Raw genomic sequence first — 16,003 nt, 5'->3', positions numbered from 1 at the left:
GGTCTGCAGAGATGTTGATGTTTGAGAACGCAGATGAAGTGATTGAAGCATTCAACCCACTGTGACTTGGGAAGCAGGTGAGCTGACTGGAGAACTTGTAGGTAACTGAGCTCTCCGACTTTGAAGGATTGTGTATGTTTTGTGCAACTCAATTTTATTTCAGCACTAGCCAAGACAAAAAAAAAAGAATCTTCGGACTATAAAGATTACAAACCCCTGATCTAGACTGGGCAGAGTTAATGAGAGTTGGAGTAGGTGGAGACAAGTGTGGAAGGAGATTAATCAGGGAGTAGCTGTTTATCTATGGGAATGTCATAGACAATCAATATCCTACTATGCATATAGGAGAGTAGTTTCTCTGTCTAAAGAGAATCCTTCATCAGAACTGTATAACAGAACATGGCCGATATTCTACCCACCAACACAAAATAGCTAATGAAGTTTTCTCTGGGGAGTACTGGTGGACGGATTTAAGGATAAACTGATAACAAGTCTGTATCAGATCAATAAGATCAATACTATATGTTTCAGATTCCCCCTTGAAATGTTATTTTGTATTGAATCTCAAAAAGCATTTCATTTTTGATTTGCTCTCGCATCATGATTTCTTCCACTTTGTTCAGAAAAAAAAAGCACATCGATTTGTTTTTCTATTGCGTCCGTCGTTAATTTGTAGACACTTCGTCCAAATTTTGCTCCAGGTATTAACAAAATGACTGAAAGGAAAAAACACACCAACACTTAAGGTGAGAAGTTTGATGATATATCAAACTTATATAATAAATCGTATCTGTGATCCTGGCCCTGTGTTTTACTAGGTACTGGATCAGTAATATAACATGCAGCATCACAAACCTCTGCGGGGGAGTTTTTCAATGCTGCAGTAAAGAATTACAAAGCAACAGTTAAGCTTGACACAGTGGTAACAATGTATGGCTACCAGATGAAGAGAAAACCAGCTGTGATTAAAGCAGGTCTGAACACAAAGAAAAAGAAAATCTTTATTTTTCTTAACAAGATACATTTAAGGATACAGACGGAATAAAAAAAAAAAAACACTTGAGAAAAGTTTTTATTGTGGCATGTTAGTCTCTCCTTTTACAAAAATCAGCCCCTGTTCCTTCTGAAAGTCACCCCTCCCCAACTTGTATGTGGACATGTTTGTACATGTTAGAGCAATCTCCACCATTATGGAGAAGCAGTTACTTTCCACTTTTTTTTCTTTTATAAAAGGAGCCAATCTTTTTTAATTTACATGGCTTTGTACAAGCTATACTCTAGACTTTTTTTAGTTTTTGAATAAAACTTAGTCCACATTGGGACCAAACATGTAAAACCGGTGAAATACCCAGATACGTGGATATTTCAATAATACTCAAATAGCAATGAACAACTTCCTTTCAGCGTTCGCCCTTTGAATAAGACAAACTGGGGAGATAAAAACGTAGAGGTGGTGGTCACCGAAACACCCAAATCCCAATCAGAAACTTGGCTTCTGTTCAGAAGAGACTTAAAGCCACATGAAGAACTTCCTGATCAACATTCTAAAAATAAAAAAAATAAAATAATTTTTTTTTTTATTGCTGCTTAATCTTTTTAGAAGATGACAGGTTGCATAAAAAATCAGCATTATTCAATCTGATGTTATGTGAGGGGTTAACGGTGATGCTCTTTTTGGATCTCTTGTCCACCTGAAGTCGACAACCTAAAAGCTAAACTAACAATGCGGCAGGTGACGCGGTTACCAACGAGCCCAGCTCAGACCGTTCCTTTGATGGGAAGCCGAACGTCGGATCAAACTGAAACAACGACAGATCGCTTGGACTGAACAGCTGTCCGCTGCGCTCAGCAGCAGGCTGACATGGAGAGAAATCTATTTACAAAAACATACCAGATGCAGAAGAAACTCAAAATGTGCTTCATCATTATCACTGTTTTGAGGTGAGAAATATCAGAATTTAAATTATACATTTGTAAAACGTAATTAAAACGGGCTGTTTAATAATCCAGGATTTATGATCAAAATTACAAATCCTGGGAGTGAGAGCATGGAAATGTGGAGCTGCTTTTTATTTTAAATAAGAAAAAATATTCTGTCATCTGTGTGTGTTTGGGGGTGCTTCTTGCGTGTGTGTGTGTGCTGAACAAGACATGTTTAGGGAGAAAAACAAGGAAACAAAAACTAAAGAAAACAGGAAAGATCAGAGTACTTTATGGCAATGTGTGCTGCCTGGAAGTCAGAGCCAGAGCACAAACCCTCAGCGGTTCCCTCCCCAGCCCCATGTCCCATTAAAACACCCCCCACCAGGCTTCAGTCTTCCAGGACGATGGGCTCGCTGGTGCTGGAGGGGAGCAGCGGCATGGCCAGGGTGCGGGGTGGGGGCGGCAGCTTGATCCGGACCAGCAAGTGAGGTTTCCTTGCCGCCCGGCGCATCTCTGACTGGGTCAGGTGTTTCCTCAGAGCCCTGGTGGAACCAGAGCAGCAGCAGGTTACCAACAGGAGTCTGATCTCTCACCAGGAAAACATTCAGCTCCTCACACAAAAAGCAGCATATAGTGGCCAACCTCTAATTATTGGTGCAATACTGATGAAACTTTCATTATCTCTATAATTCAAGCTACCATGGTGACCAGATTACTTAGCACACAAAATGGGTGAAAACCTTACAACAATGCAGATGCATAATCCCACTCTGTCGATGATGAAGTCCTCTGAAATAGCTGCGCTTCCAAAGCATTTCTTATGCACATTGTGAGGTATTGCATTAGAAAAGTTTAATGGAAACAGCAAAATTCTAAATAACCTCCTCAATTTCGTAAAATGTTCTTACATTTGCTTGCGGTGGTTTTGGAGAGGAGATGGAAACATTTCCCAGGTAATCTTAGTGAACTGGTTCCCATCTCCCTGGCTGACCTGAAAAATTTCTAAGTCCAAACCTCCAGAAATGAGCAGAGGACTCTCTCAATTTGTCCTGAGATGTGTGGTTCATGTTAGTTAGCAACTTCTACTTCCTGTTTTTTACAGCCATGCGTAGCGTCAACATCTGATGAAAGTGAGCTTTGATACATTCCAAATTAGATGGAAACATGTCCGATCAGCATTTTAAAAGTTTGTTCAAATTTCGCATGACAGTTGGATGGAAACATAGGTAATAAATTTAGAGATTTTAGAAATTTAGGGAAACAACTGGCTGTTAAGCTTTGTAGCCAGTTGTTTTTCACCTTAGAAAATTGGAAAATCATAGATTACTATCAAGAAGTTATGAGACACTGGAATCAAACCGTTTTTTTTCTTACCATGAGATTTTCCTCCAGTGAATAAATGAACTCAAGTTAAATATCCCACTTTTCTTTACCAGGCGGTCAGTAAAAGGCTGACCTGTGGTTCTGACACCAATCAGCTGTGACGTTTACCTGGTGTCCTTGGTGGCCACAAACACCACAGGATTGGGAGCTTCTCCCTGGCTGACCTTCTGCCGCTTGATGACCGACTGGGACGTGGTTCTCATGCCTGATGTGTACGGCCTCCCATTGGCTGGGTAGGGCACCCCTGTCGCCTGTCACCCAGCACAAGAAGAAAGAGTTAAGCAGACTAACACTGAACATGTATCCGTCATGCTAACAGCACCGTGAGAAACACTGACTGATTCAAAGCCTCTCTTTCCCAGCAGGCTTTGGGCCACTCGAGGCTGACTGGCCTGGTTCCTGTTGATGGGTGTTGGAGGACCTCTGGAGGCTTTCAGCTTCAGAGGAGCTGAGATGGCTGCAGAGACAACAAGAACAAGATCAGCCGCACACATCCAGGGAACAGCAGGGGCCACAGCAGGGGTCAACACAGGCCAATCACACACTTTACTGCTAGACCACAGAGATGCAAGAAAAATATTTATTAAAAGACATCAAATAAATGTATAAAAGAGGACTGAAAGCCACTGAACTTTATCCACACTGTCCCAAATTTGAGATTTAAGGCAAAATTTACACAATAGTCTGTAAACGTATGTAATTATGATTCTGAGAAAAAAAACCAGTCAGAATTCTGAGATTAAAGTTTAATCAAGATTTGTTTTCCCCAGTGGCCCTGATCCTCTCCCATACAGATTATAATGTTAACCACTGGAACGATCACTGTGTTTTTAACAAACAGAAAGGTAATCTAAAAATGTAACTGGTTTAAATATGGGTCTGTTCAGGCTGAACTGATTCCAGAGTTCTATGTGGCACGAACTCCAAACCCAGCTGGAAACATAAAGAACTACGTTTTATGCAAAAGCAAAATGATATTTTATGTCCTGGTGCCATGACTCACCTAAATCCTTCACTATAGTGGCCAGAGACTGTCGAGGTATCACCTTGCTCTTTAACGGAGACTTAGTGGCTTTAGGCAGCCTGATCATACCTGAGGAAACAAACATTCAGACCGATGTCAGAAACACACATTTGTCAGTGTGAACCCTGCAGAGGTGTGTATTCATACACTCAGCCTTGACGGCGTTGGCGTTGATGGAGGCGTAGGGTCTGCGCGCGGCGCGGCGGGGCTGCAGGATGTCCTCACACACCCGCCGTGCGATGCGGGTCAGCTTGGTGGTCTGCAGGATGAAGGTCTGCCGGTTCTTGGCCAGCAGCTTGGCTCGGCCCTCGTTGCGAGTGAACGGCGACATACCCTGGACTTCCTGGCGGGTCATGTGACTGCGAGAGCCCGACTCCTGCTCACAAAGTGCAAAGAAGATGAAGATGCGAAACACTTCCTGAGGAGGTTTAACAAGCAATGTGATTCCCTTACAGAGCCAGCTCTAGCTGCTCCCTCCAGCTGAGTGGGGGTCTTCAGACCGCCATACTTCTTCCAGTAGATCCAACAAGAAGCACATAGTCTGCACTGCATGTTTGGGGGGCCCCAGGCGTACCACTGAGGAGACTGGGCCGCTGGTGAGACAGGAGCTCCAGGTTAGAGGGAAATACTTCAGCCAGAAGATGATTAGAGAGCAGTGAAGCAGAAACTTTACAGCAGCTTTTATATCACACTGCTTAGTAAAAAACAGGGATGACCTGATTCACTTTTTTCACTTTCGATACCGACATCTGAGATTTAGTGTCAGCCGATACAGAAAAACAGCTGAACTGACTTAAAATGTTTTTAAAACACAGACATAAATGTACTGATGTATAAATTTATGTAATAACTCTGCACAAGTACAGCAGCCTGAAATACACCAATAGCTTCACAAGCTTAATTAAACATGTAAAAACAACCCAACTGAAATTGTTCAGTCAGTGCAATTAGGAGTAGAACAGCCAATGGAAAATAAATAATAAAGAAACTGAAACTGACAAAAGCAAAAGGTTGACTACCTTAGTCAAACATGTAGGCCTGTCGCGATAAACGATAAATCAATTAATCGTACGATAAATTAAAACTACCAACGTCATTTTAATTATCGCCATTATCGTCTCTTCCGGCCTTTTCCTCTTTCTGTTAATGACAATGAATGAAAAAAGGCTCAACTCCGGTGCTCTCCACTGACCCTCCTTCCTCATTTCCTTAGTGTAAAGCCCAGCGTGCACTACAGGATCTTAGAGCTGTCGGCCGATTGTCGGCCCATTTTCAAAACCTGACAGACCAGACATTAGCCGACAGAAATCCTAGGTATAACGGTTCGATCGGGTTCGGTCCTGCCGTGAGGTGTTCAACAATGGGCACAAAATAATGGCTACAAGTCCAGTGAACTAATTTTAAAACCAGGCATTAATCAATGCTCTACTACAATCTACCTGCAATGCATGTGGCTAGTGTCAGTTCTGACTGAATGAAAATCATTATAACCTATTTACATCACGTTAAGGAAGAACAGCTGAAAAGTTACCGGTTTCGCTCCAACTCCTCCCCTTGTCATTTCTATATTCTTTGCATGTTGAATAAACATTAATGTTGTTTCCACATATCATCTCCGGGTTGCCGTGTCAGCTGTTTGGGATTCCTCTCCGTAATTTCCCCTCAGAAAACACGAAGGAGAATCAGCTTTCTGATTGGCTACCTGTCACATTCAACAGGCTGCGTTAAAGATCCCAGTCGGGGAAAACCTCTGATTTGGATCAGAGCGGCAACGACAATCTACCGTAACACACCACAATCTTAGAAAGACCAACGTGCTAAGATTGTTGTAAGGGGAAAAATAGGAGCAAAAAATCATGTAGTGTGAATTATTGCATCAGGTAGTCGATGTGCCCATCTTCTCTATTTAAATCTAATTATTACTGAAGGGCAACATAATAAACAGACTTCATAATCTGCCCTCTTTTGGTTGAATGCAGTATTTATTTACACTTTGGCTTTATGTTTAGTTTTTTTTCCAGTACATTTTTTGTTAATGGAGACTGAGAATCCATTTTATTTTTGTTTTTGGTTGTTTTGTTTATTTTGCTTACCAGTTCCAGTGTTTAGTGTTCTTTCGAAAATAAAGTGTATCTAACTTTGGCAAGAAATCGCATGCGTTATTACATCATTTTCAGTGTAAAAAGGTCTTCAAACAATATTATCGTTTATCGCAATAATTTTTGAGACAATTAATCGTTCAGCAAAATTTGCTATCGTGACAGGCCTACAAACATGTAAAAATAAACTGAAACAAACCTTCTTTCAAATGGCTGATTAGCTGAGAATATTGTATTGGTGCGTCTCTAATAAAAAATGCTTTCGATGCAATGGAACTTTTCACATTTTGTCCCATTACAACCACAAGCTCATCGTCTACAAAGAGGAAATATCAGACAGCCTCACGGCTTCCTGTCCAATCAGGATACTGTAAACCTGCTGCAGATTTTTACATTCAGTAGGTTAGATTTCTGCAACAGTGTCTTTACCGGTTTCTGCAGCTCATCTAAAAAGCTGCTGACCAACATCAGGAAACTGGATCATTCCAGAACCAGCTCTCAGATCACTGCACCAACTTTCTGTTTGCCAAAGAATAGATCCTAAAATTCTGCTGTTTGTCCACGAAGCACTGAGTGGACTCCGAGTGGCGGGAAAGGTGACCCATGCTGACAACATTTGTTCCATTTTTAGCTGCTGTAGAAAACTTTCACACTGCACTGAGTCAAACCAACCAAATCCTTTGGACAATCTGTTCCCCTCCTTACCTGTGGTGGTGCTACACCAACAATCACAAAAGAAAACAACATGAAAACCTCTGAAGAAGACACAGACACTTTGGTTTGTATCAGAGTTTGGTTACATATTCACACCTCTGAAAACGAAGCAGATTTCAAGGCAGATAGACTGGAGTTAAATTACCGGGCTGGTGAGAATTCATCCTAAGTTTTTCTGCTCCTCTGATGCAGAACAAACTCCCTGAAAACCTGAAATGTTCAGAAACTGTGGACTCCTTTAAATCAGGACTGAAGACAATCTTGTTTACAGCAGTTTTTGATCAAACAGCAGTTTTTGATCAAACTAATGAAATGTTTGAAACAAACAATTGCTTTGTTTTTGCAATAGGTCTAAATTTGGCCATTTTATTTGTGCGTTTCCTTTGATGTCCTGTAAAGCCCGTTAGATGACCCTGTCCATGAATGGTGGTGTGTAAATAGACGTCCATTCAGTTCCACTTCAGTAATTCACTACTTTGAGCAGCTCTGCTACAGAAAATCCAATGCAGTTTGTGGTTGTAGCGTGACTAAATGTGTCAGAGCGTCTTGGAGGATCAGGGTGGGAGGTGTGTGTGCGTGTGTGTGTCCTCTTACTGTGACAGCTCTCACAGCTCAGTCCCTTCTGGAAGCCTGTGGCTCCGTTCAGGCCGGGCTTGCTGCCTGGCATCATGATCTGATTGGGGTTGGGTTTGGTACTGGAGCACACAGAACAGCAGGGAGTTATTGCGAGAAGGTTGGAGTTGGAAGCAGATGCTGTGTGTAGCAGCTGATACTCACTAGGTGGGGATGTAGACCTGTTTGAGCTTGCTGTCTGCCTCTGCTGCCTTTAGTCGTTTCTGAGGAAAACATTCATGGTTGGTAAATATCCACATGAAGGATGAACTCGTGTTTCAGGTGTCTTTCTGTTGTGTGACTAGCTGAAGACAGACCTGCTGGATGTAGCGGTCGGTAGTCTTCCACATGTAGTAAAACTGGACTACACTGGCCAGAGATTTCCAGGGCAGCTGGTGATCAGGAAACAATAAATCGTTAGTTACCTCATTAGATTTCTGCAAATCACACTGCAATCAGACAGGAGAGCTCACAAAGTCCTGACGGATGTCGTTGAAGTCTTTGCCATATTTCTCCAGAGCCTCCTCAAACAACATGGCCTCCGAGGCGCTCCACTCCTCCATCTCGTCCCGGCAGAGCACTGGGCCCCCCTGAGGGACCAGCGTGGACATGGCCCTGGCCAGGTCGTAGTTGTTCTTCTGCAATGTGTCCATGGCATGGAACTAACATGACAGAGAACATTAGGACGTCATTACTACAGCTTTCTGTTGCACTAAGCTGTACCCGCGCGCACACACACACCCGTTGCTCACGCAAGCGCGCGCGCGCACACACACACGCAGACATGAGTGGATTTTGCCATGGAGAAGTCCTTCAGGATGTGGAGATTTTAGGATTTTTAAAAGTGAATAAAAATCAAAGAAATCACATGTTAAAAAGTATTCACAACCTTTTCCATGAAGCTCCAAGCTGAGCTCAGGTGCCTCCCATGTCCTCTGATCATCCTTTACATGTTTCTGCAGCTTAACTGGATTCTGCCTGTGCTAGACTCTGGCAGTCGGACAGGAAATTCACGCAGCTGACTATATTAAAGTTCCACAGCTGAGTGTGTGTTGGAGCATAAGTCAAGAAGGAAATCAAAGCAGCTGCCTGTAGACCTCAGAGACAGGATGGATGCTTCCTGTCTCTGAAGCATGGATGGATGCAGGACAACCATCCATCCAGGACACCAACTGCAGCTGAGCCAGAGCCAGATCTGAATCTGACTGAAGCTTCTGAAGAAGGGCAAGTACCGACATTCCACCAGCCTGGTGGAGCTGGACAAATGCTAAGAGAAATGGTCCTAACTTCCAACAGACACGGCTGCCACAGGAGAGGTTGGACATACTTCTGTAAATGGGATCTGTTAAGTTTTTATTTGTTATAATAATTTACTTTGAATAACTTTTCCCGTTGGCATTAAGGGGTACTGTGTGTAATATTGTCAGCTTCCTAAAATAATGGCCCAAGTAATTTTTTGCTAAAAAGCGATTTTTTGCCCCTAAAACATCTTTAAGAAAAGAGGTGCTGATTTTTTATTTGTTTTTACTTTGGCCATTATTTTATGAAGGTGACAATATGGAAAAAGTGAAGTAAGCTGGAAATAAACTTTCTTTCACATGCATTACTAGATTACTGGAACATAAGACTTAGTTCCAGTAATCTCTGTTGAAACCTCATGTTCCACAGGGAAACAGTCTATGTGCAGGTTGGACTGCAGGGTTTGCAAAGAGTGTGTGTGTGTGTGCAGGTTTGGCTCTAACCAGTGTGATGTCTCTGGAAGCTGCAGCTGCACTCATGTGGAGGCTGGGCTGACGGATGGAGCTGCTGCAGTCCAAGGCCCGGGCGAACGTCCCCACAGCTCTGAAACACACACACACACACACACACACACCCATCACACCCTGACATACTGCTCTACTGCTTCTGGTGTTCCTCTGCGTACACTTCATCAAACAGCCACTAGAGGGAGCATTTGGCTGATGTACTATAATTGACACCTGTAAGGGATTCCCCAGAATCAAACAGTTTCTCTAGATGTAAACAAACCAAATAAGAGAAGCATAGAGATGATAAATCTAGCAGCAGTGCCCTTTTCGCCCGTTGGTTAAATACATGTTCTGATATGACAGATGCCATTCTCTCTACATGTTCATTGGGACATAGCAGTCTGATCTGCACTGCTTTACACTGACAGCTAATGCTACAGGCTAAACTCTGACTGCAATTGATGGAAGTTTGCTTGGAAGTTGCCATGGCAACAGGTTCTATCTGCAGGGTGGCAGATGGTGGAGAAATGTTACCTTGCAACAACAAGGAACTGGTCAATCTGGGCGTCCTTCAGCTGGTTGCTGGGGTCCCAAACTTTAGTTTCCATCTTCTCCTGGACACGTGTGTCAACTTCATCTGAGACACAGATGGACAAAAAGTTCAATGCTAATCAAGACACCAAATCAGCTACGAGTGGCTTAAGGACAGAGTGTCCATCACAGGACATCTGTCCCAGAGAACCCAAGTAGATCTGAAAGGTGTGTGTGAGTGACCTGACCCAGTTCTACCAGTAAGGGTAATGGGCCAGAACTCCAGTTAACTACTGAAAGAAGCTTGAGGAATGCTACCAACTGCTAAGAAATAGATGTAAACTTCTGAATTTAAACCAAAGTAAAAACATTGTGTCTCATTATTCTGGCATTTTGAAAACAGAACAAATTTTAATAATCCTAACAGATTTACAACAAGAAAAACTTTAATCTGATGTCACAGGAAAATAAAAACATCTGTCTTTCACAGTGTTAAAGGAAACAAACCTTCAGTGAGTTTGTCAGGAATCTCTGCCTGGTATTTAGAGCCCACCCGGATCTCCCCCTGATCTGCCAGCAGCGTCTTCTGGACAGGGTCAAACACCAGCGAGTAGAAGAAACAGTCCTGGACAGGAAATGTTGAAGGGTTAAAGCTGCATGCACCAACTGACCTTAATCTCAATTTTTTTTCAGAAAATGAGCAGCAGGAACACGGTGGCCCTGAGAAATCACCAAGCTCAGCCTTACTTCCTTCTCCAGGTAACCAGCCAGGACGTCCGTTTCATTGAGGAGGGTGACGTTACATTTTCCCCTGCAGACAGAGAGGAGCAGCAGTCAAAACATCCACCATGGAAGAAACTAAAATACAGCTTCAGAAAAATAAAATCCCCATCATTTTAAAAAAGCTTCTGGCCGTTTGTCACTTTAAGAAAGAAATAAACTAAAAAAAAAAGAAGAGAGAACAGGTAAAGCTAAGAGTCTGATTCTCTGAACCTCAAACACAATTATAACATCTGTTCAGTGTTTTAAAGCAGGACTTAAGTTCTTTTATTTATAATCCATGATCAAAATGTGATTACACTTTTTCTCAAATAAAAAAAAACACACTGCAGCAAGGGAAGAATCCAAAGGACAGTGCCAAAGCCAGCTCTTACTGACAAGACAAAGAAACAGAAATGTGCGTTTGGCCTAGTCAAAGTTTAGACTTTATACCACTTCCGATGCTGTAGTGTGATTTTAGAATGTCGTTCAGACTTAAACTCCTCCATGGACCAGAGCTCCTCAGTGGCGATGTTGCAGACTCAGTACCAGTTATCACAAACTCTGGATATGTGCTACTAAGGGCAACACAACTAGTTATCAGGTTTAGGGGTGAATTAGTTTTTCCCAGAGGTCCAGGTTGGTTTGCACACATTTTTTTTTCCTTTTATGAAATAATTTTCAAACTGCTTTCTGTATTTACACAAGTTATCTTTATAACCAGTGTAAATATTGAAAATTAATTTAATCATCTAAAACATTTAAATGTGAAAAAAGCAACAAAAAAGAGAACAACAGCTTTATATAACTATAGTCTGCTGATGATTTTAAGATCAGTGGTGTTGATCCAGATTATTTGTGTACCTGAATGAAAAATGACAACCCAGCAAACTTGAACATTTACCAGTTAACAGAACCAACCGTCTTCAGTGAGGAGTTGGATTGGATGTGTGTGTTTCTGGTGAGAATGTGTTTCCCCTCAGTGTTAAACTGCTGACTCCACATGAACACATACCGTATATGAGTGGCAGGTAGAGACTCAAACTGTCGAGACAGGAAAAGCTCCCTGTGTTTCAGCTGGTGCTTCTGCTGCTCAGACAGCGCCGGCTGCTTGGACTCCTCCTCAAACTCTCCTGCAACAACAGAATCAGACGATGGAGCACAACACAGAACTGAAATACCTGCTCTGTTAAATAAAAACACTCATCTGCAGATTATGCTGTGGCACATTAACAAGCAGTTCAATTCAAGAGGGAATGGGGTAAGCAATGTAAAGGTGAACTGCTAACACAAGCAGGCAGTTTCATCAAAGGGATTAAAATTTGTGCAGAAACGTTTTTCAAAAAAACAAAACATGACTTGACATTTTGCCATGTTGGCCACCACTACCACCCCAGAGCCTCTAGTTCCAGTTAAAGTTATAGTAAAAACAACAGGAACATTTCTATCTCCTGTTTATCTAAAATTACTTAACAAGAAAAGCACCAGACAAACATCTATTATACTTTACCCAGTCTAAACACATAGGTGCCTGCAAAACAATATCAAAAACTATGTTCTAACTCAGTTCAAAAAGTAAAACTCATACAAATTCATTACAACCAGATATATTTCAGCTCTGCTAAAATAATTAGAGATGCACCGACTGCAGTTTTCTGGCCGATCACTGATCTTTTCAAAAGCCTCACCTGCCGATTCTGATATTTTTGTCTGAAAAGTTGTTAAATATAATGACACCGCCTAAAGAAATTAGCCGCTTTATTTATTCCACTTTCAGTATGTGAGGAATGTGTCATTAAATAAAATGAATCATATGTTTTCATTGAATTACTAAATTAAACAAACTTTTCAATATTACAGCTGTTGATTATATAAACTAGCAGTTCCAACAACAGTGTCAGACGTTTCATCCCCTACCGCTTCACTTCTGCTGAACTTGTTGGGTTATAATAAATCATAACCTTGGTTATATTAATCGACAGTAGGATGTTTTGTAAAAGTTTACAAATTCAAGTGAATACGTAAGAGAACCAGAAGTAGTTCAGATACTTCCTGGTTTGTTCTGAGTCCTCCTAGAAAGTGAAACTGTGGACTTGATCTCAGCCATTTATCATCTCATGCATGCTCACGACTGTTAAAAGACTCACTGCAAGTATTTTACAAGAACAAAATGCACAACTTGTGTTTTTAATCAATAAAAAACACAACTACAGGCGGCGGCTGTTTGTGTTTTTAGGTGAACTTGGCCACTAGACTGCGCATTTCTAATTTCAGCAGCAGGGTGAGTAATTTGTGGCAAACTGGAGGGGAGGGCTGATTTTGCTCAATCTCTGTGGACTCCGCCCCTGCACTCGGCCAAAGGAAACCCTGTCAGTGAGGGCATGGGGGGGAGAAAGACACAGTAAGACACAGTGAGAAGGACAGTAACTCAGGCCACACCCCTTTTCCTCTTAACCTCTCAACCCCCGCCCCCCGTTCTCCCTCCGTCCGACTGGTCCCTGCCAAATAAAGTGGGAGACCCTGTGTACCAAACCTGAGGCGCCCATCCCCCCCCAAAACATGTATCCTCTCCTCTCTCTCTCCCCACACACACGCACGCACGCACGCACACACACACGGCCAGAACCGAAGACATTAAGCAAACGACAGGCACCTTAGTCGGATATAATCTCAAAGCAACACACACAGAGAACACACACCTTCCATAATGAGAAAAAAGAATAAGTAGGAATTAACTCTTTCTGTAGGCCTCAGTAAGCGATCAGTGGCCTTTTGTTTTGCACAAAGAACTCGTGTGTGTGTGTGCGCGCGTTTGTGTACTGAAGGAAGAAGAGGAGGGAAGATGCGGTGAAAACAGCAATAAGCTAAAGCAATTAAGACAAACGAACAGTAGCAGAGAGACTGAAAGGCTGAAACCATTACAGAACCACAGCAGTCCAGAGCTGACCTGTTTGCACTGGGAGAGGTCCAATGGTTTATACATGTAATAAAACATCAGCATGCTGACAGCTTACACTACATTTAATATTTAACAATGCTTCATGTAGACATACAGAGCCTATAAAAAGTGTTCAACCCCTTTGGATGTTTTACATTTGGCTTTTTTGACAAAAATCTTTTTACAAAGAAAAACAAAATGTCAAAGTGAAAACTGATTTCTACGAAATAATGAACATTAAAAAAATGTGTGGAAAAAAATAAAATAAAACAAATAATTGCATAAATATTCACCCCTTTCAAAGTGACTAAAAGCAATTACAAACAGGTCCAGTCAGTTGGTGCTGGTAGTTTCACAATGAGTGGAATAGAGGTCACCTGAAATCAGTGACTTTGTCTTCAGTGATGTTAGTATAAAGGACCCAGCGAGGTCTAACAGTGGACTGGTGGTCACATGGTTGTGGGACATTCGAGCCAAGCTCCTCTGAAGCCCCTCCCACTGCACCTGCAGGAGGCTCCATGGTCCAATAAGAACTTTCGTTGGTCTGATGAGACCAAAATAGAGCTTTACGGTCATCAGAGGAGACACTAAGTCTAACACCAAACACTTAACATCACCACTCAGTAGCTCTGCTTACACTATGTATGAGACACCAAACACTTCACATCACTACAAACACACTATCCCCACTGTGAAGCACGTTGGTGGCAGCATCATGCTGTGGGAATGCTTCTCAGCAGAAGGCAGTGATTTCCCAGAGGACAATTTGTTTTGATCTGTAGGAGAACTACGGCTTCAGAGGACATTTATTTTCCAGCAAGACAACGAGCCGAAGCGTCTAGCTAAAGCTACACAGAGATGGTGTGAAGACAAGGAAGTGGCCCAGTCAAAGCCCATAGCTCAGTCTGAATGGCTAGACTCAAAAAGGGCTGTTCACACCCCCCACCCTGAAGAGTTTATCATGAAGAACGGAGGAAAATGCAGGGGCTTCATGTATAAAGAGTCCGTAGTTTTCATACTAAAACTTGGCGTATGGACAAATTTTAAAAAGTGCGTCACACAAAAAATTCGGATGTATAAAGCATGGCAATTTGTCCTTGTTTGTAGCAGTATAAGTATTTATAATAATAATTATTATATATTTTATTTAAAAGGTGCTTTCAGGGCACATAACGTCACCTCACAAAAATAAAAATAACACATTTTAAAGAAAAAAAAAATCCAAATCACAAAAGAGTTGATGCAAATGCCTGTTTGAACAGCAGAGCATTGAGCTGGAATTTAAAGACAGACAGCGTGTCAGAGAGTCCTTTGAGTGGGGAATATGGACGTTTATTCTAAATAGAGAAATCGTGCATAAGTTGTACATTTACAGAATAGAGATGCCTTATGTCCATAAAGGCGCATTCACAAAGCAGGCGTGGCTCGACTGAAGGATGACTGCAGTTGCACCGATACCGGTACTGCTCGGCTCCTTGTTTAAGTTCTGCTCAGAGCTCCAGGATGATGTCTGGATTAATCTAAACAATAATAAACCATCATCAACATTTCCCAGCAGATCAATATGATCTCTGAACAATTGCTCCCTCTGAATCCTTCCATTGGAGATGTTCTCCATCAGAGCCAAAGCGCTCCACAATTACGCGGCACACCTTTGCGCAGCTACTTATATATGTGTGATTGTATACACACCTTGATTGCCTTAAAAATAATCAAACCTGACCTGTTTGGAGTTAATCTACTGATCCAACCTTGTTTTCTATTTTTGTGAGAATGAAATGACCCCATAGCTGCATTTCATGCGCTTTGGCGCACAGAACAGTTATGTACATCTTTATGAGACAAAAACTGAGGAAAAGTACTATTTATATTTGAGTGAGGTTTTCACATCCTTTTATTTTTATTTTCTTTATTTTGTGTGAGTGTTAGCTTATTGTCTCAGGATAAGTGCTGTTCAGTTTCACCGTTTACGTTTAAACAATAAAATTTTAAAATCCTAAAAAAACATTGAGTTTGATGCTTCTTGATCTAAATAACTGAATGTAGTCAGATTTAGGTGAGTTTTGACGCTTTGTAGTTTAATGTTGTTCACAGAATCAAATGGCTGCCACACATTTTCACTGCAGGTCAAAGGTTTGCATATATTTAAACAAACTTTCATGACACGTATTTTTATACATACCGACTTGTGTGTAAAATATGGCGCCGCACATTTTTTGTGCGTATGCACGCTTTATACATGAGGCCCCAGATGAGCATCCTGACTGAGATC

The 16,003-nt window shown here is 41.7% G+C and overlaps 1 protein-coding gene across 1 annotated transcript in view; it reads right to left on the bottom strand.

The window, feature by feature from the left end:
* Nucleotides 1-977: 977 nt before the first annotated feature.
* mta2 (metastasis associated 1 family member 2) overlaps nucleotides 978-16,003 on the bottom strand; it is a 32,530-nt gene continuing 17,504 nt past the window's right edge. The window contains exons 4-18 of the mRNA XM_023346596.1: nucleotides 11,809-11,926; nucleotides 10,782-10,845; nucleotides 10,542-10,659; nucleotides 10,038-10,140; nucleotides 9,498-9,597; nucleotides 8,229-8,417; nucleotides 8,073-8,147; nucleotides 7,921-7,979; nucleotides 7,738-7,838; nucleotides 4,784-4,923; nucleotides 4,478-4,706; nucleotides 4,310-4,399; nucleotides 3,645-3,763; nucleotides 3,415-3,557; nucleotides 978-2,465 (exon numbers count right to left, since the gene is read on the bottom strand). Coding sequence (XP_023202364.1) covers nucleotides 2,312-2,465; nucleotides 3,415-3,557; nucleotides 3,645-3,763; nucleotides 4,310-4,399; nucleotides 4,478-4,706; nucleotides 4,784-4,923; nucleotides 7,738-7,838; nucleotides 7,921-7,979; nucleotides 8,073-8,147; nucleotides 8,229-8,417; nucleotides 9,498-9,597; nucleotides 10,038-10,140; nucleotides 10,542-10,659; nucleotides 10,782-10,845; nucleotides 11,809-11,926 — 1,802 coding nt within the window. The 3' untranslated portion in view covers nucleotides 978-2,311. The remainder of the gene's footprint in view (nucleotides 2,466-3,414; nucleotides 3,558-3,644; nucleotides 3,764-4,309; nucleotides 4,400-4,477; nucleotides 4,707-4,783; nucleotides 4,924-7,737; nucleotides 7,839-7,920; nucleotides 7,980-8,072; nucleotides 8,148-8,228; nucleotides 8,418-9,497; nucleotides 9,598-10,037; nucleotides 10,141-10,541; nucleotides 10,660-10,781; nucleotides 10,846-11,808; nucleotides 11,927-16,003) is intronic.

The sequence above is a fragment of the Xiphophorus maculatus genome, chromosome 14, assembly GCF_002775205.1.
Source record: "Xiphophorus maculatus strain JP 163 A chromosome 14, X_maculatus-5.0-male, whole genome shotgun sequence".
In the NCBI taxonomy this organism is placed as follows: Eukaryota; Metazoa; Chordata; class Actinopteri; order Cyprinodontiformes; family Poeciliidae; genus Xiphophorus; species Xiphophorus maculatus.
The sequence above is the reverse complement of the archived record's forward strand: the minus strand, read 5'-3'. Positions and strand labels throughout refer to the sequence as shown.